Source organism: Trichoderma aggressivum, assembly GCF_033847375.1.
Source record: "Trichoderma aggressivum f. europaeum strain CBS 100526 chromosome Unknown scaffold_003, whole genome shotgun sequence".
In the NCBI taxonomy this organism is placed as follows: Eukaryota; Fungi; Ascomycota; class Sordariomycetes; order Hypocreales; family Hypocreaceae; genus Trichoderma; species Trichoderma aggressivum.
This window is the reverse complement of record NW_026946369.1, coordinates 163,248-188,842: the sequence shown is the minus strand read 5'-3', so window position 1 is coordinate 188,842 and position 25,595 is coordinate 163,248. Positions and strand designations below refer to the sequence as shown.

Below are 25,595 nucleotides of genomic sequence, written 5' to 3'. Positions count from 1 at the left end.
TCCGGTTGATATTGTTCGGCTAAACGACTGTCTGCTGGAGTCCCTTTGCCGCTTTGCTGGTCCCTCTCACTCGGGAGGGAAAAACCACCTACCTAGGCGTGAGCCCTCAGTTCAGCATTCAGCCTCCATTACCTAGTTGGCATTACCTCCAGGAGAGAGTGCAGGCGAAACTTGGACTGAATCGACGGAATTAGAGAGGAACATTGATTTCAATCATTGAACAACGACACCCATATCGAACATTGAGCGAGGGAGAGACGCCCTGCCAGTCTCCCTCTCTCTGTGCTTCTGAACCGATATACGACAACCTGTCGTATAAGAACTACACGAAGTGGCCACAGTGCAATCTGAACGCCCATAATGCAGTCCCTGGTAGCTTTAGATTGTATGTAAGCATGTTCTATCACTCCCAATGCTTTCCACCGCTTGAATGACGACCTAATCGTTGGACATCGCAGCTTCGCCTCACTGCAGGCCGAGTCCGGATGGCCGATTTGTTGCAACCCTCTTATCCTCATCCTCGGAGGTGCTTGTCCGCTCAACTGAGACCTTGCAGGTCACCAATGTCGTAAAATTGTCCGCTGGATCTGGATCTTCACCCGCCCCTTCGGCAACAGGCGGTTCAGCGAGTGTACCTACTCTGCTGTGGGCTCCGTCGTCCTCCAAGTTTCTCATTTCCACAGCCGATCAGCTGGATGTATTTGGGGCGCTTCATCCTTCTACGTTTCACGCAACAGTTCGCAATTACAGCTCTCTGTGTGGTGGGAAGCCGTCCCTAGTTCAGTTTGGAGCTCGAGATACGGAGATCCTAACCTGGTCCGCGTCTGGACTAAAACTTGTAGTCATGGATGTGTGCGGCTCTGGTGCGGTTGAGATTGAGAGTCCCAAATTCCACCAATCTGTGTCTGCATCACGAGGCCTGTCCCTCCGCCCAGAATCCGGGCATTTGGCGTTACTTGGTCGGTCTGGTGGCAGGGATATTGTGAGCCTCCATCATCCCGTCAGTCGGCAAGTGCTCAGGTCTTGGTGTCCAGAGACGCTTGATGCGCAGGGAGTTACCTGGTCCCCGGATGGCCAGTGGCTTCTTCTTTGGGAGTCACCTGCTCAGGGCCACCGCCTCCTCATTTACACGGCTGATGGCGAGCATTTCCGTACCATTACAGCGTCAAACCTTTTGAAAGGGCCAGACGCCGATCTGGAACTCGGAATCAAAATCTGTCAGTTGAGCCCTAATACAGAGCTGTGTGCCATTGGAGATTACAGTAGGGATGTTACTATTCTCCGTACACCGTCTTGGAGGGCACACCTTAAGTTGCCTCATCCGGCCACCATAGTACCAAAGGATACTCTCCAGGTAAGCTACAGCATGTTCACAGCATCTTCCAGAGTTTCTTTGTGATACTAAGCCCATCTCAGGTATGGCAAGAGAAGATTGAAGCCGAATCTCCACAGGCGCGAGCCACCCGCACTTTTGTCAGGGCTACTCAGGTACTGTCACCCCCGGGGCCTGCCACCGATGCTCAGTCTGTGACCGCTGAAGCCAAATCCGGCTGCTCATTGGCTGCATTTGATGCATCCTCAAACCTCTTAGCAACAAGACTGGAGGACTCGCCATGCACTCTATGGATCTGGGATGTCATTGCGGCCGAGCTTCGAGCCGTCCTCATCTTCCACACCACTGTTTCCTTCCGGTGGCATGCAAGCTCCCGTGAGCTCCTTTTAATTACTTCGCAAGACCCTGCGCAGCATGGAGCCTCGTTCATCTGGGATCCCCTGTCTAATGGGCCGACGCCTCTTGTACCAGAGGACATCTTGCCAGAGGGAAAAGCGGTGGGCAAAGCACAGGTTGCATGGATCAACCGCGAGACTGAATTTCCCATCGTGTTTGTCTCTGACGCGCAGCACTACCTTTTGCTGTCTCCGTCTAATGCTGGCCAGGATCAGAATCCCTGGCAGCAAGCTGCCGTGGACCACAGTGGAAACGCCCAGTATGATAGCCCGACATCTTCTGACTATGCCATGGTCGATGCAGATGAAACAGCGGTTGCAGATGATACCTTTTCCTTCAGAAAATTTGAGAGGGCGTAATATGTTGGAGCAATATATGATGATCCTTGGTGTATAATTCCGCCTGATCACTATTGGGACTCAGTTAAAAGGAAATGAATGACCAACATATCCGCCACTGGCAACCAAGCTGCAATACACGGGCACGAGACGATGCGTATGCGCTACGGCACCAAGCTCCGTCCAACTGAGTTGTGGCGTTTTGGCAGCCATGGGTGCCAAATGATAGTAAGACCTTGCAAGGACAAGTTGGCGCAAGGGGGTGCTCTGAATATGCATGGCGGAAGAAGAATAAAAGAGAATGTTTATACTAAACTATTTATTTATTTTTTTCGTGGGGGCCGCATGGATGGCCATACAGCAAGCTCGAAACAAGCCACGACAGACCATGGCCAAAAAGGAGACCGGGATTTCCGCTTCAAAGGCTGGAATGTGCGTTCACACCAAATTATGAAAGAATAAAAGCGCCGCGTCTCAGCCCTCTAGGCGGCCCGGTCTCCAATATCAGCTCTTTGACCAATGAAGCCAATGGATGCCATACAGTGCTCTTGTTTGCTCCGGGTTATCACTGTTCGCCCTCTTGTTCATGCATAGGCTGAGAGGGCCTGCTCTGTCTCCTGCAGGCGATGAGCCGATGTTATGCAAGTACGCCATAGTGTGAGCGTATGCCATCCCAGCCTCCTGGATTTGGGTCTGGTGATCCTCGATCACGTACTTAAACGCTACGCAGCCCAGTGTCGTCACTTGAGACATGTCCAAGCCGGGGGGCATATCATTCATGACGGGACTACTGAGTCGGAGATTGTCGACGGACTGCTGCCGCTTTGCCGGCGTCGTATCAGCAGTCGGATGGAGCCTACGACTTTACGAACTTTAACTGGTGCCTAGACAAAGAGGGAGAGACGAACTTGTGAGTTGAGGTCTGCTTGACTGCCAATGGCCGGTAGCTAGCTTGGAGTTGGAACAAACATACGGCAAGCTACTTTCTCTAGCCTAAGACATGACGAATGACACTTACTATGCTGCTAGCCAAAGGTCGCTGTCTGTATGCGGACTTCTCTATAAATATCACTCCTTCTCCCCAATAGTTGGGCTATCAAACTTCAACTCTATCTTCTCTCTCACATCTATACAAAGCCTCAATACCTCCTTATCTCTCATTATGCCAAACAGCGGGAACTCTACAACGTCCCTTAAGAATGTTGAACCAGGCAACATGACTGGGGACTATTATATTCTCTTTTCCAATGTACGTCACAAAGCAGACCCCATCTTGCTTGCCTTATTCCATATCTTCAGTGTTGGTATTCTTCTAACATGGTGGCGAACAGTTGCCGTTTAATTCGACCTGGCAACAAGTCAAAGATTGGGTTTCAGCATCTTGTGATGTCGACTTTGTTGAGGTATTTCCAGTCAGTAGCTCGGGATGGATCCGCCTCAAGGGGAAGAGTAACTTTAGAAGCGCATTCAGTGAGTTGCTCAATGGGTCTAATAACAGGACCTTGAGCTGATGGCGTGATAAACTAACCTTGGACGATTCAGCATACATGGATAACCAGCCATTCAAAGATCGATGTATAATCATTGATGGCCGAAACGAAACCGAATGTGTAAACATCAGGATCAGACATATGAGCCCGGCGGCGGCGCGTTTCCGTCGGAGATTGAGCCTCGCCGGGGGGAGCCGGGGCCGGCGAACGGCACTGAGGCAGACTCAGTCGCCGGCTCAGGGCCCCATGCCACAACACAGTCGCACTCACAGCGTTCCCCAGACTGAGGTTGATGCTGTTGATTTTGCAGACACTACACCGGCGCGGGCAAATGGAGATGTTTTGGCTCTTGCCAACTTCATTCTTAGCATGAGTCTGCGAAGCACTCTGCAAATGCAGCAGCAGTACGGTCTTCCACTTGGCTTTCCTTTTTATGGTGGGGGGTATTATACCATGGGCAACCCCAATACTAGCTCTTACTATGATGGCGTTTATGATCAAGATGAAGCTGTTTTTGCGGATGATGCTTCTCAGAGCTCCCATTGATGAGGAGAGCAATGAAGGCGGCACAAAGTGGCGTGCACCATTCAAGCCCGGCGGCTTTTGAAAGGAGAGGGCTGGAGACAAATTTGCGGAGGATTTCGTATTCGAATCTGGGTCATTTTTCTTTTCCTTGCTGCGCTTTGCTTTTTCTGCTGCGCTGGCGTTTGTGTTTTTTGCTTTTGTCACCAAGATTTACATGAAACCCATCCTGGCTCTCTAGTAGATGGGGGCCACAATTCTTTTCAGCTTTCAGCTGATTCCTCTCCCTTGGTGGCCCCTCATCAATCCTCATATTGTCACTCATTTATTGTACTATGTCTTTCTGCATTTTTTGATAATTTCGATACAAGTACACGTAGTATCCATGCTACAAATCGTCCCCTTATCAACGTGAGGCACATTTGAGCAGAAAAGGCCAGCAGTTCGCCCCCCCAACTGCCTCCCCTATGGTCGATACTGAAATTTATAGGTATAGACTGATGTGATTGAGAGGCCTTTGCGTGGACGCCATACACTGGTCGCCCATGTACCTAGTAATATGACGGCACCTGCTGGTACGCAGTGTCAAGCACACGACAGCAAACAAAGGTTCTCGACCGTGTTGGAATCGTACTTATGTGCGGAGATGTGAGACGTCAAGAGACATGCATAAGCATAATTGCTGCGGATACCGGGTATTCGGAAAGACGGGAGAGAGCGAAGCCTACGGAGGTCAAACATGATGGAGGGGGGCGTGTATGAAGCTGAGAGGACTGTGGTTTTTCACATGGATATTCTTGTATTCTCCCTTGCTTAACTCAGTGCGGCGGGGATACGCCTCGGAGCAAAAGTGATGGCTTATTTTCATGATTTTTCAAATCTAGGCACGGTATATTTGTTGACGGTATGGGATGATCCCTTACACATCTTGCTTACCGTAATCTAATACGCCTTGCTGTTCTTTTTTCATTTCGTTTCCTCCCCGGCTCCTGCGAAGAGAGTGAGACATTCTACGTACATTGTGTCATATGTCATATACAGGCGGGATCTGGTGGCGGTAGTTGAGATCGTCATCTGTGAGGTTGCCTCAGTTGTGGCTTTGGGACATGCATTATCACACAGCTAGGGTGATGTGATTGGCAAGTCACGCTCTGCTTTATTGTCTCTGAGGCATAAATTTCCGTGTACCAGCATATATCATAAGATCTCAATATTGCTTTAGTGGGCTGTCATATTTTGCCAACGTGCATTTGAGCATCTGGTGAAGTGTGAGACGACGGTGACACACATAGAACAGAGGGTGATGTCAGTGGGCAGCCTCTTAGAACATTGAACCCTTGCTGCAGCGAACAAGACGATGGTCACGATAGCACGGATCCCTCCCCCCCTTTTTTTGAATATAATTTATGCCATACTCCCCTTTTTATTCTCTATTCATCAATTTATCTAGTCGCAGCTCGGATCAATAGCGCACCTTAAGAAATGAACGGACATGCGATCAGATGGCCTATCCTTGTCTGTTCAAAGAGAATGTCTTTCCATGAGCAAGTTAGCTGCAAAATGTAATTCGCTATCATAGGAAGAGACTTCCTTTTTTTTGAGACAATTGCAAAATCTCACCCCTGGTTCCGTAAATCATGCAAGATGAGACATCGCGGTGCGGGAACTTTTAACACTTACAAGTTGCCGCTGTTCTGTTGACGTAGTCGGAAGAATACATGTATCTATAAATCTTATCGACGGAGCCGTTTGGAAATGGCTGCAAATGTTACATGCCTCATTGTAGAGAAATATTAGAGCAGAGAACGATACACATACAGCATCACTAACCTCTCGGCTCTTTGTTTAGTCTAATCGGATTATCCCAGCTTGATTCTAGTCGTTCAACCCAAAAAGCTGAGCATATGAAAGCCTTTTGCTGAACAACATCTGACGGATTATTGAACCGTCCTGCCGTCCAAAAAACGCCCTCCATACCCCTCAATACAGTGGCGAGCTGGCAATCTGATGCCAAAGTGAATCGACAGATGATTTGCCAGCTGCCCACTTCTCACTTTGCTCAATATTTTGAACACCTTCCAGATCTTGGAAATTAAATTGAAATCTTCGCTTCTCCATCATCCCGATCTTGAGTCAACCTTGTTCATACTTCCTCCACATATCCAATATCAAATCGTTCATCTCCATCATCATGCCCAAGCACGCTCTCACCCTTCATCACGACGAGGACCCTAGCGGCAAGAAAAGAAAAATGGAAAGCAGCTTGAGAGAGAATCACCTACCAACAGACGGAGAGATGGAAACGATGTCAGTGAGAGAAAAACTCCTTGCGGGTGTGTCTTTTAGCCTCGGCAGGAGGCAGCAGGATCAACAACAGAAGAAGCCAGCGCACAACCGGCCATGCTATGCTCCTGTAGCTAGCTTACAAAGAGCTGTAGATGACGCCTTTCGCGTGAAACCGAGCATGCGCCAGAGTTTAGATGGTGGTCCTGAGCCTGAGATGATGCTTCCAGGGGAGGTGGAAGAGAGATTCTGGGCGGAGAGTCTGAAACAACGAAGAGAAATTCTCAGAGACCACTATCACCAAAGAACGAGCCAGAGGTAAGCTTACAGTTTGAAGCTTGTTTGAAAGGAAAGCTGAAGCTAACGCGCTGATGATATAGACGAGATACGAGCCGACGACTGCAGGCAGTCTTAAGGCAGGCAAATGACAATCCGTTTGCGCCTCCGGTGGAAACTTCAAGCGAACAAGAACCAGAAGACACGTTACGGCTATTTCTTCAATCTGCTTGCCGTAGTTATGGCTACAGAAAGCTGCAGATGGACTTTTGCGGCTTCATAAGAATCAAGGTTCACAACGACTTCAAAGGAGAGCCCCTTGGTTCTGTGCCTGGGGAGCCCACCGTGGAGCCAGCAGACAGTGTGTGTCTCGATGCCAGCGAGGGAAATATCACCTTATATGAATGCGACGTGTAAGTACAGCTATGAATGGTGATTTTGAGCTCGACTAACATGAGCTCTGTGAAGGCCTGACCGGTTTGGCCGTGTCACCACATGGGTGTGGCTCAAAATCTGCAGACCACTCAGAGCATACGAACTAGGACATCATCCAGCACCAGATATGTGCAAGGAAGAAGAAGAAGAAGAAGAAGAAGAAGAAGAAGAAGAAGAAGAAGAAGAAGAAGAAGAAGAAGAAGAAGAAGAAGAAGAAGAAGAAGAAGAAGAAGACGAAGAAGAAGAAGAAGAAGAAGACGAAGCCTGGGTCATCATCGCAATCCCAAAGTCTCAGATAGAGACGCTAGAATATGCCTGGAGCTACTGTCCTGTCCGTGAGAGCGAGACGCACGGAGACTACATCATGGACATTACAGTTCCACATAGCGTGCGGGAGGATTCACAGAATTACGACAAGAGAAAGGGGCTGGCATTTCGGTACAGCCGGGATGGGGTGCCCAGTATAGCGTCGTCGAAGAAGAGCAGCGACGGTGATTCAATGTGGTTCGGATTCCGGACTGACGTTGACGAGATGCAGTGGGAGAGGATAGAGGAAGACATGGAAAAGAACTCGTGTCTCGTCCACGCAATTCCGAAGATTGATGCCGAGTGGGAGCACGTAGCCCCAAAGCAAGACAGAAAGGTTGGACAGCCTGATAAGGTGCCTCACAAGGCGAAGAGATCAAGCGATGTGCGGAGGTGTTCGAACCTCAGGAACGAAGTCCATTCAGAGGACTGTTAGCTTTTTCTGTCCGCGTCGAAAGTTTGGTTTTGTTGGATGGATTAATTGAGTAGCTTAGGGTTCTGTTTTGTCTTGTGGGTTGGTCTTGAGTTTGGGGGGTCGAAATATACCATTTTGCTTTTTATACGATTAAACGTCGCTTGAGCAAGTGATGAGCGTCCGTAGAAGACGATGCCAGACCGAATGGTTATTGAATGCTAAGTTTGTAGATTGCCAAGAGTAATTGTCGGAGGAACTATCATCCTCAGATGAATCCTCGCTGGATGAGCTCTCGCTAGAAGAGCTCTCTCTAGACTCATCTTTGGAAGAGCAACATTTGCAGTCGGGCATAAGCTAGGCGTCGTCGCCAGGGAATGAAAGACTACATATTGATTATCTGGGCATCTCGGTGAAGACGTTGGAGCCTTGTAGCTCGTTGTTCGAGTGGAGTATTTTCCCAATCTCTGCAGTACCTAGTAATTAGTCGTTTGTGTCATAAATTCAGAGTTTCTCAATGTGATGTGATGTACTCAGCCGCGTTCACCGGTGTGTGACTTCGTTTTCTAATGCCATCGAGGAGCATCAAGTGACTGGACGATGGTTCTAGAAGTGCATGTCGAGAGTCATTACACACATTCACTTGCCGTCACATAGCAAGATACAGGTTCTTGAAACGAATTGAATGCTCATATATATATATAGATTGCATCAGAGACAATCACTCTACCTGATTCTACGAACGCCAGGTGTCTTAGTACCGGCTGGACATCGTGGGCTTCTTTAACTTCAACACAAAGTCAGTGTACTTTAACAGTGTCACCAAAGGAGTAAGAAATAAGGAGGAAACACCAAGAAACGAAATCTTCGGCCCGATGGTGCCCAAAAGATGAAATATTTCTGTTTACTCTGGGTTGACGTATGTCCAGCTGATCAAGTCTGGGAACATGGCGAGCGGACTAGGAACTTTGTATGCCACCTGAGACACGCTGCTGTGGTACCACGAGACGCCTGTGATCGTATTGGAATTCTGCTTGCAGCCTCTACATGCATAGCCTATGGAGATTTGATGTAGTCTTCGATAAATGCATCGTTTGTATATATTTGCCAACTACCTTGGGAGAGGGATGAGCTTCACTCTCTGCGAATGCCTGGTTGGGCAAATGGAGGAGCTGAGGTCGCTTCTAATTGGCCGGTGGCTCCTCAGGATATCGATGACAAATGCCAGATTGGGGCATCCAAGGAGAGGTTCCAAGTACCGGTACCTGCGCAGAGCATGAGGAGGTACAGGCGATGTTACTGGGTAGTGCCTCTTCCATCGTCCCCGATCAGATGCCTCCGATCTATTTATTACGTGGTTGGATGCATAGATACACCGAATTAAGAAAGGGAATACAAACAGCTTCCGTCGTCACCGCTTTAAATTCTCGCTCCGATCCTTGTGGCTCAACAGGCATCAGTATAATCGCAAAGTTCACCAAAATTGAAACGTCCTGCGTGGGGCAACTGATGCAGTGGACGGTGTACTTGTACCTTTACCCTTTTGCGGGCCGGGTTAACATTGCACCAGGCCAAGTGCTGGCAGCTACCGCCTAGGTGAACCTTCTAGCTGGCCAACTGCAAGCCTCCCCACCAAAGCCCGCCAGGCATCGTGGGAACTTTTCTAGTGTGCGCCCCTCCAAACCACCACTTTCCACCACCTCAAAAGCTGCTCCTGGCCTGACTCCCAACTGTTGCTCTTGGAGGCGCGTCCAGTCTGATCCAAAGCTCCTTTCAGGTGCTGTCTTTGTATTTCACCCATTCACAGCCTCTTTTCACCCCGTTGCGAGCCGCCGAGCGCGAAGCAAATAGCCCACCATGCAGGCCCCTGTGTTGGTTATGAGTGCGTCTACCCAATGCCCGCCCTGCCATTCTATCACGGGAGAGGCGGTGACTTCTGCTCGACACGCGGGTCGAGACGGATTTTGATGTTGGTCCCTGTGATTGTAAGCTGACGCATTGCTCGCAGACACCAATGCTGGTGAGAGACAGACCGGACGGAGAGCTCAGATGTCAAACATTGCTGCCGCCAAAACGTGTGTTGATGCAACCCGCCATGTCGATCAAAGCCGAATAAACCCAGCTGACTTGTTTTTGTTTTCTATTCCAGCGTTGCCGACATCATTCGATCATGTCTCGGTCCCAAGGCCATGCTGAAGATGCTGCTCGACCCCATGGGCGGCATCGTCCTGACCAACGACGGCCACGCCATTCTCCGAGAAATCGAAGTTTCCCACCCTGCTGCCAAGAGCATGATCGAGCTCAGCCGGACACAGGACGAAGAGGTTGGCGATGGCACCACCACAGTCATTATACTGGGTATGTCTGGTTCTCGTTTCTCCCACTTGCTGAAAAGAATGGCCCAACGAATAGAGGGGGGAGGGGCAAAAAAAGGGGGGAGACTCATGAGATGAGAAAGAAGTTTGGTTCTGACTTTGACTTAGCTGGAGAAATCCTGGCACAGGCGCTCCCTCAACTCGAGCGTAATATCCATCCCGTCGTCATCATCTCTGCCTTCAAGCGTGCCCTGAAGGATGCCATCGAGATTATCGACGAGATCTCCCTGCCGATCGATGTCAATGACGACAAGGCCATGGCCCAGCTCATCTCCTCTTCGATCGGCACCAAATTCGTCTCTCGATGGATGGATCAGATGTGCTCTCTTGCTCTCAAGGCTGTGCGGACCGTTACCTGGGAAGCTGGCAATGGCAAGACCGAGGTGGACATCAAGCGATATGCCCGTATCGAAAAGGTCCCTGGTGGCGAGATCGAGGATAGCAGAGTTCTGGACGGCCTCATGTTGAACAAGGATATCACGCACCCCAAGATGCGACGACGCATCGAGAACCCCCGAATCGTCCTGCTGGACTGCCCCTTGGAGTACAAGAAGGGTGAATCCCAGACCAACATTGAAATCACAAAGGAGGAAGACTGGAACCGAATTCTGCAGATCGAGGAGGAGCAGATCAAGATACTGTGTGATACCATCCTATCTGTCAAGCCCGATCTGGTCATTACCGAAAAGGGTGTTTCTGGTGAGTTCGATCCAATGACCCCTACACGCCGGGGAACTCAAAACTAATGTTGCCATCAGATCTCGCCCAGCACTACCTAATGAAGGCCAACGTCACGGCCCTCCGCCGAGTTCGCAAGACGGACAACAACAGAATAGCACGTGCTACAGGCGCCACCATCATCAACAGAGTGGAGGATCTCCAAGAGTCAGACGTCGGCACTCGCTGCGGTCTGTTCGAGATTGAGAAGATTGGCGACGAGTACTTTACATTCCTCACAAAGTGCGAGGACCCCAAGGCCTGCACAATCCTGCTTCGAGGTCCCTCCAAAGATGTCCTCAACGAAATTGAGCGAAACCTTCAGGATGCCATGGGTGTTGCTCGAAACGTCATGTTCCACCCCCGACTATCACCTGGTGGTGGCGCAACCGAGATGGCCGTCTCCGTCCGGCTGGCCCAAAAGGCCAAGGGCGTCGAGGGTGTCCAGCAGTGGCCATACAAAGCCGTTGCCGATGCTTTGGAGGTGATCCCCAGGACGCTGGTGCAGAACGCCGGCAAGAGCCCGGTTCGCGTGCTGACAGAGCTTCGCGCCAAGCAAGCCGAAGGCAAGAGCTCATGGGGTGTCAACGGCGATACTGGTGCCATTGCGGATATGACTGAGTATAACGTGTGGGAGCCCGAAGCTATTAAGCTGCAGAGTCTGAAGACCGCTATTGAGGTATGTTGCCGCGATGCTCATCAACCCCCTCTTGTCCCGAACAGAGCAACCCAAGCTAACTTTGTGATTCCTAGGCTGCCTGTTTGTTGCTAAGAGTAGACGACATCTGCAGTGCCAAGAAGATACAGGGAGGTGGTGCTCCTGGAGTTGGAGGTGGTGAGGACTAAACTAGCGGGTGCAAGATTGAGGATTGAAGACGTGAACGGCGCCCTCAAGAAGCCATGGTCAGGGAGGATAGCATGTCAGGTTTGCTTGGAAGCGCCAAAGCCCGTTCCCACACTTGTTGGGACTGGGTGGGAGCAATTTCAGACGAATCTAGGGGGAAACCGAAAATTTTCAAAATAGACATTGGTATTAAACTAAGGGCCGCTGGAAGAGGCGACACATAGATCTATGAAATGGCATTCTATACGGGTATCACTGCTTCTATCTATCATATTATTACAACATTACCAACTCTGTTCGAGAAGGCGACGAGAGAAATCTCTTCGGGTCATATATCCAGCCTTGTTTTGCTTTCTCCGCCTTTCCCCGGGCCCGTTCTCCTTATCAGTCGTCATCGTGAATGACGAGGCCCACGGGTTCCGTGGAAGCGCTGGTAGCCTTGTCACTGCCGTTTCTATCGGTTCCACTCTCTTTCGTGTTTGGTTTCCTGTTTTCTTGGGAGGCTTCATCCGTTCCAGGCGCCGCCGATATCTTGTCACCATTGCCATTGGGTCCCTTTGCGTTGTTGCCGTTGCCTCCTCCTTTGCCCTTGTTCGCCTTTCGAGCCTTGGCCTTGTCCCTCTTTTCGCGATTCTTCCTCGTCTTCTCCTCGTCCTTGCGCAGCTTCTCCACCTTGTCCTTTTCGAAATCGTCCTGCTCGCGCTCCCGCCTGACCTCGTCGTCCATCTCCCTCAGGCGCTCGTACTCGCGCCGGCGGGCGGCCTTGTAGACGTGGAACTCGCCGGAGCCGGCGCCGGCGCTGGAGCCCTGGACGTTTGTGACGATTTCGGGGGGCGGCGGGCGCTTGCTGCCGGGGGCGAGGGCGAGGGTCGACGGGACGCGGATCTCCTGGTCGGGCTTTGCGAAGAGGGCGTCGACGGAGGCGGCTTGGGCGGACACGGGGGTGAGGGCGCGTCGCTTGGTTGGGCGCTTGGAGCGAGGGTCGGCGGAGGTTGGGATTGACTCGGGGCCTTCGGCGGACATGGTATGTTGTTGTTGTTGTTGTTTTTTTGTGAGAAAGAAGCGGTGGTTTGGTAGTTAGGTTTGTGATGCTTGCGACGCGATGCGACCGAGTGGGCAGAAGCTATGCAAAGCGAGGCGAGGGTTTGTTTTCAGGGCTCAATGAGATGGCGAGTGTCTAAATAGAGCTGTGGACGAAATTTCGATGCGATGAGGAGCGAATTGGCGATGGAGGATGGAATGTTGTTTGTCTGGTGAGAGCTGGTAGTAGAAGAAAAAATCCATCACAAAATACAGGCAGCCATGACGGCTCTCTGTCAATGCCGATGTGCCTGCTGAAGGCACTAGGCCGAGTAGAGTTTACAGGGACTTTGGGGGCCTTATTATCAAGAAGTGGAGGGGTAGCGCCGGAAGCCGAGATCTGGGCCGCTACAAGATTCAATGCGCGCCCAAGTGCGGTAGAATCTCTGAGGCCATGAATGCAGTGATTTATCATCCATGGTGTTGAATCTTGTGAGAAGAGACTATTGCGTCAAATATCCGATACTAGCGACAGTGACTCCATGTTATCGATACATCTGCTACAAGCCTCCTTGCCTCCGTAGGTACCAAGGCCAGGATTGTATAATGTGCTACAGCCTCGAAACTTCCATCGCTCAGCTGCGCCACATCCGAAGCGCCTCCTGCTTCTCCCGTCCGGCAGCTTTCTAAGCAATTCCTCATCTCCAAGACAGCTTCAAGGACCACTAACCGAGTCACTTGAGGCAAAAATCTCGTCGGCCACGTGGAGGAGACGCTGATTACAGTTTGCACGGGGTACATGCTAATGTCAATCCCATTGTCCATGTTTGATTCCATCAACACACTTGCTGTATCGTGTACGCCCAAACGCTGCCGGCTCCCAGCGAGTTTATAGGGACCGGTACTTTGCGTATGGTTAGGTGATTGATCGGTACCTCAGCCTTACTAACAGCCCGATGCCGCCCGCCACCTTCAATGCCCATCTACTATAACCAACCACCTGCATCTACTACAGCCCAGCCTCTGTCGCTTTCAACAACTCACCGTTCTTCTCAACTCTGGCCGTCTTTTTGTTTCATCTCCCTCTGCTTCATCTTCTCCTGCCTCCTTCGCCCAGTCCTGGTTTTCCTCTGGACGCCGATTTCGGGACAAGGGGTGTTTGACGCCAGCACTTCGAAACACAGACAACGTCCAAACTATCATCCCACCAACGCTTACAAAACACACCATTCACCCCACCACCATCTATTAATATCTGCCAGTCCCGCGGATCGATCGATCGATTTCGGCCTCCCATCTTGAGCCTCAGCATCTCACTCGATTCCCGCACGTGCGCATAGCGATCATGGCAAAGCCGCGGCTGATTATCCTCATCCGCCACGCCCAATCCGAGGGCAACAGTAGGCCTTTCTCCCCCCCCCCCCCCGTCTCTTCGATGCCCTTGGCCCAAACATGAACTGACCGCCGCTGCGAGCGTCCAGAGAACCGCGAGATACACCAGACGATCCCCGATCACCGCGTCAAGCTCACGCAAGATGGCTGGGCCCAGGCCCACGAGGCCGGTCGCCGCCTGCGCAAGCTGCTCCGCCCAGACGACACCCTCCACTTCTTCACCTCGCCGTATCGTCGCACACGAGAGACCACAGAGGGCATCTTGGCCACCCTGACGTCGGACGACCCCGAACCCTCGCCCTACCGTCGGTCCAGCATCAAGGTCTACGAGGAGCCTCGTCTGCGGGAGCAGGACTTTGGCAACTTCCAGCCATGCAGCACCGAGATGGAGCGCATGTGGCAGGAGAGGGCCGACTACGGCCACTTCTTCTACCGCATCCCCGACGGAGAGAGTGCTGCGGATGCCTACGATCGGGTTAGCGGCTTCAACGAGAGCCTGTGGCGCCAGTTTGGCGAGGACGACTTTGCCAGCGTGTGTGTCCTAGGTGAGCTTCATCCCGTGGCATTTCTCGCTATGAATGATTGCATCTAACGAACGGTGTACAGTCACTCACGGCCTCATGTCCCGTGTCTTCCTCATGAAGTGGTATCACTTTTCTGTCGAGTATTTTGAGGACCTTCGAAACATTAACCACTGCGAGTTTCTCATCATGCGCAAGCAAGACAATGGAAAGTACAACTTAGAGAACAAGCTACGCACTTGGTCCGAGCTGCGAAGGGAGCGAACACAGGCCCTCCAAGACAAGGAAAAGGACGACGAAGACAAGAATGGCGACGGTTCCAAGAATGGCGAGGGCTCCAAGGATGCCAAGGACGCCAAAGATGATTTCAAGCTGCAACATACTCAGAGCTTCGTTGCTGTTCGCCGGTGGGGAGGCTGCCCGAATGGCTGCAACCACGCCGCTCATTACAGCAGCCATCAGAGGGCAGCGCATGTGCCGCGGCACGAGGAGAAAGGCTCTGCCACGAATCTCGCCTTGAGGAGACAGCAGCGCCATGTATCGAACAGCTCCGATGAGGGCGACGGCGAAGAATCCCCGAAGGAATCCAAGAAGAAGGTGAACATTGAAGCGGCTCGGGCATTTGACGAGATCGTTTCTTCTCCCGACGGTACGCCTTCCTTCATCACCGCGGAGGATCGGATACGCCACATCAAGGCTACTCATTTGCGCGTTGGGCGTTTGCACGTTGGACGGGATGCCGGCGGCACGTACTCAGGCCACCCCTCGATTGCGGGTAGTGACACCGAGGCATCGGACGACGAGAGCATGCGTCGCGCCCGTATGGCGTCCCTGGATTCTCGAATCAAGTCTGGCAGCGCACTGGCTAACCGCCTTGGAGATGAGCCCGGGCCGGACGCCAGCGCTGCGGACCATGAGCCCGAGTTAGAGGATCTAGACGAGGTCGAAAGGGAGGAGAAGAGTGTCAGAGGAAGCGTATACTAAGAAGAAGCGAAAAAAAAAACTGTCCTTGTATTGGGCTAGGCTAAACGCGTTCAGACGAAGCGACTTTGGTACTGTTTTGTTTTGGGTGATTTGATACCTATATAGACTGGATTGTCTGGCATTTCTGAGTGGGAAACCAAAAAGCGCTGTGCTTTATCTTTATTGTTAGATTGATTATGAACCCCCATTGACTTTTGACATTACACCGTTTCGAATAAGACTTGGTTGAGAGATGCTTGGGGCAGTTCTTGCACAAATATCAACGTTGATGCTAAGCCTTTGCTAAACCATATCCTTGTGCCCATGGCCATTTTTTACTACCAACCCTTTTGCGTGTTCTCGGCCGTCTGTTGCCATCGCGTCGCCAATACCTATACCATCCCATCCCCCCCAAAGCGCAGCCAAAAAAGAGCCCAAAATCTCCCAAAGCCAATGTAATCCAGCAAATGTCAAGAAAAAGTCATTTTTCTTCACCCTTTTTTCCCCACTGCCCCCTATCCATCTATAGTAAGAAACCGAATGTCCTCTCCTCCCTTCAAATCATAGTATTGGAAAGGCCATGAGGACCGCCCCCTTTTCCGCCCGCCCTATTTCTTGAAAAAACAGCAATGTCAATGATCAAAAATTAATACAAAAGACCAAACTCAAAGCAAGCATGCAGCACGCAAATCGACGAGGTCAAGAAGTGAAAAGAGAAAGAAGAGAAGAGAAGGAGAACACAAGAAGGGTACGGATGAAGGATGAGAGGCTAGAATATAATCCCGTAATATGAACAGCGTAGAAAACAACAACAAACACACAGCCCCATCGTGCATACAAAGCGGTCACTCTGACCAACATGCCCGCTCCCCCCTTGAAAAAACGAGATAAAAGAAAGCCTAAAGAAAACAAAACGAGCTCCGTCCATTCCTGTCCTTTATTTAATTAACCCTTTGCCCAGTCTTTACCAGCCGTGGCCCTGAATAATTGCCTCCCTAGTCTTTTCCCCTGTCTTGCCAATCTGATGCCAGTGCTAAGAACAGAGAGGAGAAGAAATTCCGTAGAAAAAGATTATGAAAAGGAAAAAAAGAAAGGCTATAAAGAAGGGAACCGAAAATGAATACAACCTTTCCATCTTTCCATCTGACCCTAAAAGCACCCATAGAGTGGGCCAAGTGGGCAAGAAGCCCGTTAAGAAGATCCTCCAAAACATGATTTTGCCTGCTGTAGAACGCGACGCCACATGACTGCTCAGCTGTCTCAGGTTAATCATGAAGAGCGAGAGAGAAAGATGAAGAGATGAAGAAAGAAGAAGGTGATGATAATTGCGATGATGATGAAGAAGAAGAAGAAGAGGAAGAAAGAAGAAGGTGTTAATGAGAGGGATTTTTTGCATATACACCCTCTACAGGCCGTCAACCTTCGTCCATGAGATTTGCCCAGCACAAGCTGTGGGCTATGAAATAGAAGGAAAGCCAGTTTTATGTAAAGAAGAGAGAACCGGGGGTCAGAAAAATCTGGACATCGCTCTGCTGAGATCGATAAAGTCCACAGGTTTCGTCACATAGTCGCTGAATCCCGCTGCAGCACATTTTTCCTGAACGTCCGACATTACGTTTGCGGAGAGCGCAATGATGGGCATCTGAGGAAAGCCACACGCACGTTCCCATTCCCGAATCTCTCGGCAGGCTTGGTAGCCATCTTTGCGTGGCATGTGGAGGTCGCACTGCGACACATGTTAGTCGAACAAAAATCCATCTTGGGGTTAGATGTGCCAATAAGCAACTCACCAATATGAGAGAGTAGTAGCTGTGGGATTTCGAAAAGACACTCTCGACACACTCCTCTCCGTCAACTGCAATGTCTACATCGACGGCAACCTTCATCAGAAACTTGGTCATTACTTTTTGGTTGACCGGATTATCTTCCACCAGAAGAACCCTGAAACCCTTGTTGCCCATGCGCTTTTGAAGCTCGAGGGAGCTTGCCTTCTGGCTCTCCAGCATTTGTTGTGCCGTCGATCTGTTCCAGTCGGTACTCAGATCCCGTCTTCTATCCGGGTCGAAGATGACTGCAAAGCGCGATGGCTTAACGGGCTTGTAAATGAAGTTGACCAAGTTATCCGAGAAAAGCTGCTCGTATTTGGTGCCGGATGAGTATTTCATTACTTCCTGACGCTGAACCGAGTCCGAGAGAATCAGGATCATTGTGCTATCCATCTTCTGAGACTTGGTAATCTGGTCCATGACGCTTATGACCGCCTCCGCCTCGCCCAAGTTGATGACAATGTGAGTGAACCGAATCGGGTCATCGCCGCCGATATAATTTTCGGCCTCTTCAACACTAGCGACAGCCGTGATTTGATGGGGTACGTCTTTTGGTAGCGTCATCTCGATGTGCTGTGTAGTAGCTTCGCGGCTGTGTGTTTGTGGGCAGATGATCAGTATCAGATACATTGGCGGGCGGAAGATTTCAGACAGCAACTTCTTGTCCGGCGTTGCGCTGCGTGCTGCTGAACTCCGATCCGATGGCATTTCAAGCTTCATTTGTGACAGGTCTTGACCGCTAGCTTTAGCAGCCTCGCTAAAACGAGCCAGTCCCGTATTCATCGATGTGATGGACGACCGATCTGTAACAAGCGACTGGCCAGAGTGGGGAGATTGGTTGGAGCTTCCCGTTGAATCGCCCACAGGAGAAATCAACTCGCCACCCACAAAACTTGGAACATCCCCGGTGTGCCCACGGTGGGCTGGAGTGGGAGGGAGCATCGCATCATGGGCACGCTGCTCGACCTCGGCAGATGTGGGAGGCACGAGTGTCGCGGTTGACCCTGGACTACTTGGCATTATAGGCCGGTCTTCGAGCGTAGGTAGCGAGCAGCGAGCCGTGAACGTGAATGTTGAGCCCTGGCCCATGACTGCTGTCCCCTCCATCTTGCCGCCATGGAGCTCGACAAGCTGCCTTGAAATAACCAGACCAAGTCCACTGCCACCGTGCTGCCTAGTGCTACTCTCGTCGATTTGGCTGAAAGGCTTGAAAATGAGAGCCTTTTCTTCTTCAGAGAAGCCACGACCGGTATCAGTGATGATAAATTCAAGCATGATTTCGTTTTCTCCCGCGGTTGAGTCGTCCCCAGTGTATACTCTGCACTGGCTAAAAACTTCTCCTTCCGACGTGAACTTGATGGCGTTTCCGATAACGTTCAGTAGAACCTGGCGTATCCGAACTTTGTCTCCCTTCACCCACGCTGGGACATCCGCATCGACCAGGTAGTTGAGCTCAAGCCGCTTGGAAATGGCCATGGTCGAGACGAGTTCGTTGACGTCTTCGATGAGCGAACGAGTGTGGAACCATTCATATCTCAACTTCATCATTCCCGCATCTACTTTGGACAAATCCAGGATGTCGTTGATAATCATGATGAGACTATTGGCGCTAGTCTGAATGGTATTGGTGTAATCGCGTTGCTCTTCGTTGAGCGTGGTATCTTGCAAGAAGCTCACCATGCCTGAGATCCCTATGAGGGGTGTACGAATCTCATGAGACATGTTGCTCAAGAAACGGCCCTTTGATTCCATGGCCTCCTTGAGCTTCGCCTCAAGAAGCTTGTGGTCGTTTATATCCGTGGCAGAACCAAAGTAGGAACTCGCGCCGCTACCAAAGTCAATCGTGTCAATCTCAACACAGCGAATGAGATGCCACCGATATTCTCCAGTCTTTGAACGCAGTCGCACTTCCGTCGTGTAGGATAGTCTGCCGTTGGAGTCTGTCCCAACTTTGATGACACCCTTTTTGGCGAGCTCTGCTATCTCGGGATTGGCAAGCTGATAGCCAGTTTCTTTGCTGGAGTCAACCTGCTTGCTCGGTTTTCGTCCATGACCCTGAGACTGCGCCAGACGCTCCTTTGTTGCGCCAGTGGGAGTGTTTGTGGTATCGCTAGAAACGGAGCTCCCATTATCTTTTCGATTTGATGATGAAGGTGGAGATGTCGGCTGGGAAGCAGGAATGCGACACCTGGCCAAGTCTTCTGGGTGAACAAAATCCATGAAGCCCAGGCGCAGTGCATCGTCAAAGCTTTGGCCAGTGTAAGACAGCCATTGCTCGTTTGCAAATGTAACGCCGTCCTCCTCGGTCGCAGTAAAGATGATTTGCGGGATCAGGTTGGCCAGTAGGCGGTGCTTCGCTTCCGAGGCCTCGACCTCCTGCTGGCGGGCCGCCTTGATTTCTGCTATGCGCTGCTCATGAATATCCAGATACGAACCTAGAAACTGCACAACAGCCCCACGCTTGTCTTTGGAAGCCACTGCACGAGCGTAAAACCACCTATAAGCGCCATCAAACCTTTTGATTCTCACGGTACTAGAAAATTGCTCCCCAGTTCGCAGTGAGTGGCTCCAGGCGCTAAGGTACTCATCGCGCTCGTCTGGGTGGATGCTGCCCCATGGATCTGCGGACAAATCTGCCACTGTCTGTCCTCGGTAGGACAGATAACGGCTATTGACCCAAACAATTTCGCCCGTCTGCGGTAATGCAACGAATACCTGAGCGGGTAGCGAGTCTAGAATGAGGCCCTTCAATTTATCAGAAGGTGGTGGCATGTCAGCAGCTGAGGCGATGAATGAGCTGCTCCTATGCAGAACGCCTACATTAGACGCCAACGGGGGCCGGCCGGGCAAACTGGTGCCAGGGGGCAGGGACTGGAACGTCGAAGCAAAGTCTGCCCCGTAGCTGTGCAGAAGAGTGTGGCTTCGTTTGAACGGGCCCTGCTCGATCTTCAAAGACTCAGGGTATCTATCACCCGCCAAGGGGTCCAGGTCAACGCTCCCATCCAAGCTATTGCGGGAGTGGACGTCTCTTGGATTAGGTTCATCGGAGCTCCCTGTGTGTCTATCTACCAACTCGTCGGTGTCCATTATGGCAGCCTGAGGGGTTTGGGGGGTTTGGGGGGTTTGGGGAACTTTGTTGCCAGACAAGCGAGACGGCCGCACGTCTCCCGAAGGATCGTCCTTGGACCCAGCACGAGACCGCTGTGAGTTCTGCCTCGCAAGCTTGCTGCTGAAATAACTTCCCGAAGACTGGGAGATGCCCGCTGGGCTCGCTGCAGGCTGCCGTCTTTCTGCAAGATAGATCAGAGCTCCCGAATCCCATCCGGGAGTGCCAGCCGGGGAATCAGCTGTACTTTTAGAAATGCCAGAATAGTCGCTTGGACTGGTGATGCTCCCGGCCAAGGACTGCTGTAAACCGGCCGTCTCATCAGCAGCGAGATACGCAGCGCTCTCAATGGGCCGCCCATATGCCGAGACGGCACCAAATCCAGCCGTAGATGGCCTTCTTCGTTTAAGCCCGGCAAGCTCTGTCTCGAGATTGGTATAGTGCCGACACAGCGAAAAGGACGTGGCGAGATGGGGTGCAAGATGCTCTAGCGAGTGCCGTAGATTGGCCGGGTATGGAATGACGGGGCTCAGAATGGACAAGATAGCAATTGGGGCAGGCTTGTCTCTCTTTTGAGTCTCGGGTTCCATAAATTGCTGACGATGAGTACTCTCTGGCGATTGGCTGCTTCTCGAATGCGATTTCTGGTGCATCGTCGTGGCATCAAGCTTGAAGGGATGGGGCTGCAGCTTAGAGGCCAAGACATTCGAAAGGGGAATGTGCAGAACCGTCCATGAGTGATCAACGCCAATGGCCTCGGGAGGGCGCAGTGTGGTGTAGTCTGTCGGCGTGGGATCGGGGTTGAAAGACTCCTCGTCAACGGTGGCATCGGTGAAGAAGGGGTTTTCTTTTGGATCGGGTCTAACTGCGGGTGACGGGGCCGGAGACTGCGACCACGGCGACGGAGGGGTTTGCTCATACTCTTCATATTTGGGAGTGGGTGGCCGTGGGCTGTCGTCATCTAGTATGGTGTCACCAAAATGAACCTTAGCTCTGATGGAGGCACGGGCGGCGCCAGTGGCGCCGGAAAAGAAGGACGACAGCTTGGTTGCAGAGTCGGATCTCTTATTCTTTGCTCTCTTCGGTAGCTCTTGGCCGGGCGTTCTTGGGCCAGACCTGAGGACTCCTGTATGACCCATCATCGGTGGTGCAGACGGAGCCGCTGGCGCCAAGTAAGGATAGTTCCTCGTCAAAGCTACAGGCCGTCCGCGCTCCAACACTCTCATGACGCCGGTATTGTCAATCAGGGGGTCGGCTTCATAATCGAGAGCTTGGAGAACAGGGAGGACTCTGCCATGGCCGTTGTATTTGGCCGCAAAAGGCGCCTCCCAGCTAGGAATGTCCCGTTGCTGCTGTTGCTGTTGTTGCTCTTCTTCAATGCAGTCATGCTGCTCCAGGGTGCTCTTGTTAAGCTTGGTATGGTCATTTTCGGGTGCTGCCGCTGTGTGGATGGACGCAGAGTGGGTTTGTCTCCTCGTCAAGTAAGCAGGCCGACGAGGTGCCGCCATTACCAGTCCGTCCTGCGACCTCTCCTTATTTTCTTCGAAGCTAGTGAAAGAGTGACGGCTCGCGAAAGCAGGTCGCTTTGGCCCGTCCACGGGTGTGCCGGCGGTAGGGCTGGTAGCGGCATCGTCGACGGCGTCGTTCTCCGTACTTTGCACGGCACTGGTGCCCCTCGCCAAGTATTCCATACTGAGGTCATCCTGCTCATGCTCATTATATGTAGCCTTTTGTCCCCACGGCACATTCTCAATGTCAGTGGTATCGGCCGGGATTGCCAACGTCACACGCTCGGCCTTGTACACTTCTCGCATGACCTGGACGACAGTGCTCCACCAGGCATCAAGGCCTGGCTCTGCGGAAAGCATTAACGAGAGATCATACAGATTAGGGGTGGGGAAGTCAAAGTTATCGGGTTGCGGGGTGGCTCCCGGTTGAAAATTCAAAACCGAGGCCGGCGTGGACGTCTCTGATAGGACTCTATCGAACACGCCGCGATGTTCGAGGGCTATCGCTTGGGGAGAACGGGAGTAACCTGATGCAGCCGAGGGCTGAGTGGCTGGCTGAGAAAAACCTGACGGGCCAAGGCTTCCAGGCGGCATAGCCATCCGAGGGAAAGGGTACGACGGAGTGCTAGCGATGGGTGCCGGGGTCATGCCTCCTCGAATTGTGTTTCCAGACTCGGTCGACGTGGTGGTAAAAGCAGAGGAGGTTGGATAGGGGGAGTTCAAGACTGCATCCTCGAGAATGGGTGCCACGCGGGCCTTATCGGGTTGGCCCAAGGGAAGGTCTTGAGCGGAGATGTCCCGCAGCTCCAGATCGCGGATCAACTTGCCCCGGTATTCATCAAGCTTCTGCTGCGATTGGTTTGGTCCCTCAGCCGTTGGCGTCTCACCTTCTGCGGAACCGTTGACTACAGAGGAGCGTAGAGTAGTGGGCGAGGAATTATGGCTATCGTCCTCATCATCGACATTTGCGTTGAGAGGATTGGCACTGGCGTAGGCATTGGTATCGACATGGAGATTGGCATCGACATCGTCCCGGTTCTGGTTTTGGTTTTGATTTTGGTTTTGGTTCCGACTTTGTTCCTGGTCATGATCCTGATCCTGGTGGTCATCATCATTGGCACCCCGGCCATTCACATCAGTTATACGCCGCGAAACCGAGGGCCTGGAGGGACTCGAGTCTGCAGCGGGGTTCGAGGAAGAGAACGGGTAGCTAGAGCGGCGTGCTGCCATTGCGCTTTTGGCATGCGCATATCGATCCTGAGAGGTGTTGGCCGTCACTCGTCCATTTCTCGCAGCGGTCGGGTCGGTACTATCATCGACGGTCCAATGAGTAAAGGGTCCGGTGGGCAGCTCCAGCCGACGCGTCCAGGGGCCCGTCGAGGTTGGAGACGGAGTCTCAGTCGAGGTTGTGGTTGAGGAAGAAGACGCCGGGATGGGGAGAGAGGGCGAGAACAGGGCTCTCTTTTCGGCCGAGTAGCTCTGGCGTGGCATGCCTCATGCCTCTTCTCACAGAAGAGGGATGGCGGTGGATCTCTCAGGTCAGGTCGGCAAGTGGGATGCCGCATACGCAGGACAGGGCGGCAGCATCCAAGGCGCAGGAAAGGCTCAGAGACGACGGCAGCGGTAACTGGCGAGAGGGCAGCAAAGGCGGAGAGGAGGGGCCAGCCAGTGCGGCGATGGCTTCTCGGGTCTGTTTCTGGCCTCTGCGTGGTCTCTGTGCAGCTGCGTGGTCTCTTTGACTGGCTGACTGGCCGTCTGTCCGTCTACCTGTCTTGATTTCCTGCTTTTTTGTCTGGTCTTGCCCGGCTCTTGTCACTTACTTTCTTCTGGCTCTCTGTCGCCTGCCTTTCCGTTGCTGTCTGTGAGTGACTCGTGACTCTGCTTCCTTCTTTGTGCCTTTGCTTTTCTTTAGCTTTCTCTCTCACTCTCCGTCTTGTTTCCTGCTTCTTGTCTCCGTTTTCCCTTTGGCCTCGGCTTCTATTTCGCTCTCGTGTTCTCGCTACACCGGGCAAAACGGGTTGGTTGTGTGGAGAGGTTTGGAGGTCAAGTGTCTGGTGCGGGAAAAGCGCAGTGCTGGTGGTGGTTGTGCTTCCCTGTAGGGCCTCCTCACACGTCACAGCGGTGCGGCAGGTATACAGTAGCGAGCACAAGCGGTGCAGTGCGGTGCGGTGCGGTGCAGTTTCTGGTATCGTAGCGGTAGCGGTAGTCGAGCCACGGGCCAGGGCCAGGGGTGGGGAGACGGCAAGGGAGCCAAGTCGTGCTGCTGCTGCTGTGCTGTTGCTGTTGCTGGTGCCGTTGCCGTTGCCGTCCAGTCTGGTCTGGTTGCTGCAGGACAGGACTTGAGGGCTGTCACTACTGCTGCTGCCGCTGCTGCTTTAGGCTCCAGATCCAAGGGCCTGCTGCAGAGCTGGACACCTCGATTTTCTTGGGGCAAAAACAAAACTTGGAGACACTGCAGAGGCTCGCGACGGGGGGCGCAGAAACTGGATGGATGGATTGGCGTGGTCTGGTTTTGGCGGGCAAAGTTTGGCTCTGCATGCCAAAAAAGCGCTTCCACAAAACCCCCCATGTCATCGCCCCCCCAGAAACGCCCCCCCGGCAAGGGCCAGTGCCAGGCCGCTTAGGGGAGCGAAAAAAAAAGTTATGACGTAGGTGACGACAGGAACTGGAGGCTGGCGTTCATCATCAGCCCAGGCCTTATTCACTAAGAGCCCGCTAAGCACCAGCCAACCCCCAAGGCCCTTCCGGTGAACCAATCCAGCGATCCCAGGAAGCCCCACGTCAAGGGGTGTGAAGAGGTTTTTTCTCTCTTTTTCATTACCAAGGTCTACTGGGTATCGGGGGGTTTTTGCCTTTTTACCTGTGCTGTACTGTGCTATGCTTGCTGTGCAGATGCATTGGATGGCTGCTTCTTACTTTTGCGCTGGACTGGGAAACGCAGGACTCGACCGACGGACGCCCTGCGTTGTAAACGCCAAACACACCTGAAGCACGTCGTGGATACATACATGCACTCGACACTCAAGGAGCACTGGAGATCAATGTGCTCATCCAAGCACTGGAGCCACTTGAACATGGACGCTAGCAGTGCCCGTAGCCGCACCTAAATTCGTGCTGATTAACTTCAAGTTAGCAAGGACTCCGACTCCGAGCGTTTGTGCCAGACCGTTTCGTACAAAGCGTGCTAACGGGCATCATGAAGCTCGCGTGCCTTTGCCCCCCCAACTCTAAATTGCGGCCACGCGGAATGTCTACAAAATCATGGAGTACAGAGCATCTCAGCTCTCCGGCTTGGCTTCCAGGCTAACGGGACTTACCTCAGTGGCAGGCTGCTTTAGACGCTTCCGTGTCTGGAAACGGGGCATATGCGTCGACGTGTCTGTTCCATACTCACATCTGCATCCGCTCACAGACCTGTCGTCGATGCCATAGGTACAACGTGTATCCAAGCGACGGCAGCTCACGCAACGCCTACATGTAACCTCAGCGCGGTGCTGACCGCTGACCGCTGACAACATGAAGACACCAGATC

The 25,595-nt window shown here is 52.2% G+C and overlaps 7 protein-coding genes across 7 annotated transcripts; 5 read left to right on the top strand and 2 right to left on the bottom strand.

Annotated features, from left to right (window-relative positions):
* Window positions 1–360: 360 nt before the first annotated feature.
* Triagg1_1180 (uncharacterized protein) lies at window positions 361–2,088 on the top strand (the record flags this gene model as incomplete). The annotated part of the gene is made up of 3 exons (XM_062895222.1): window positions 361–385; window positions 459–1,354; window positions 1,417–2,088. 3 exons carry the CDS (start codon window positions 361–363, stop codon window positions 2,086–2,088), a joined length of 1,593 nt encoding a protein of 530 aa, XP_062759519.1.
* Window positions 2,089–3,229: 1,141 nt separating this feature from the next.
* On the top strand, window positions 3,230–4,103 carry Triagg1_1179 (uncharacterized protein; the record flags this gene model as incomplete). The annotated part of the gene is made up of 3 exons (XM_062895220.1): window positions 3,230–3,316; window positions 3,399–3,537; window positions 3,610–4,103. The coding sequence occupies 3 exons, from the start codon at window positions 3,230–3,232 to the stop codon at window positions 4,101–4,103; spliced, it is 720 nt and encodes a 239-aa protein (XP_062759518.1).
* Window positions 4,104–6,270: 2,167 nt separating this feature from the next.
* Triagg1_1178 (uncharacterized protein) lies at window positions 6,271–7,815 on the top strand (the record flags this gene model as incomplete). Its single annotated transcript, XM_062895219.1, has 3 exons — window positions 6,271–6,680; window positions 6,743–7,051; window positions 7,107–7,815. 3 exons carry the CDS (start codon window positions 6,271–6,273, stop codon window positions 7,813–7,815), a joined length of 1,428 nt encoding a protein of 475 aa, XP_062759517.1.
* A 1,833-nt stretch (window positions 7,816–9,648) lies between these two features.
* On the top strand, window positions 9,649–11,729 carry Triagg1_1177 (uncharacterized protein; the record flags this gene model as incomplete). Its single annotated transcript, XM_062895218.1, has 6 exons — window positions 9,649–9,673; window positions 9,800–9,866; window positions 9,941–10,149; window positions 10,275–10,865; window positions 10,925–11,562; window positions 11,637–11,729. The coding sequence occupies 6 exons, from the start codon at window positions 9,649–9,651 to the stop codon at window positions 11,727–11,729; spliced, it is 1,623 nt and encodes a 540-aa protein (XP_062759516.1).
* Window positions 11,730–12,111: 382 nt separating this feature from the next.
* Window positions 12,112–12,750, bottom strand: Triagg1_1176 (uncharacterized protein; the record flags this gene model as incomplete). The annotated part of the gene is made up of 1 exon (XM_062895217.1): window positions 12,112–12,750. The coding sequence occupies one exon, from the start codon at window positions 12,748–12,750 to the stop codon at window positions 12,112–12,114; it is 639 nt and encodes a 212-aa protein (XP_062759515.1).
* Window positions 12,751–14,092: 1,342 nt separating this feature from the next.
* Window positions 14,093–15,644, top strand: Triagg1_1175 (uncharacterized protein; the record flags this gene model as incomplete). Its single annotated transcript, XM_062895216.1, has 3 exons — window positions 14,093–14,147; window positions 14,229–14,684; window positions 14,746–15,644. 3 exons carry the CDS (start codon window positions 14,093–14,095, stop codon window positions 15,642–15,644), a joined length of 1,410 nt encoding a protein of 469 aa, XP_062759514.1.
* Window positions 15,645–17,130: 1,486 nt separating this feature from the next.
* Triagg1_1174 (uncharacterized protein) lies at window positions 17,131–23,554 on the bottom strand (the record flags this gene model as incomplete). The annotated part of the gene is made up of 2 exons (XM_062895215.1): window positions 17,131–17,349; window positions 17,414–23,554. The coding sequence occupies 2 exons, from the start codon at window positions 23,552–23,554 to the stop codon at window positions 17,131–17,133; spliced, it is 6,360 nt and encodes a 2,119-aa protein (XP_062759513.1).
* Window positions 23,555–25,595: the final 2,041 nt, after the last annotated feature.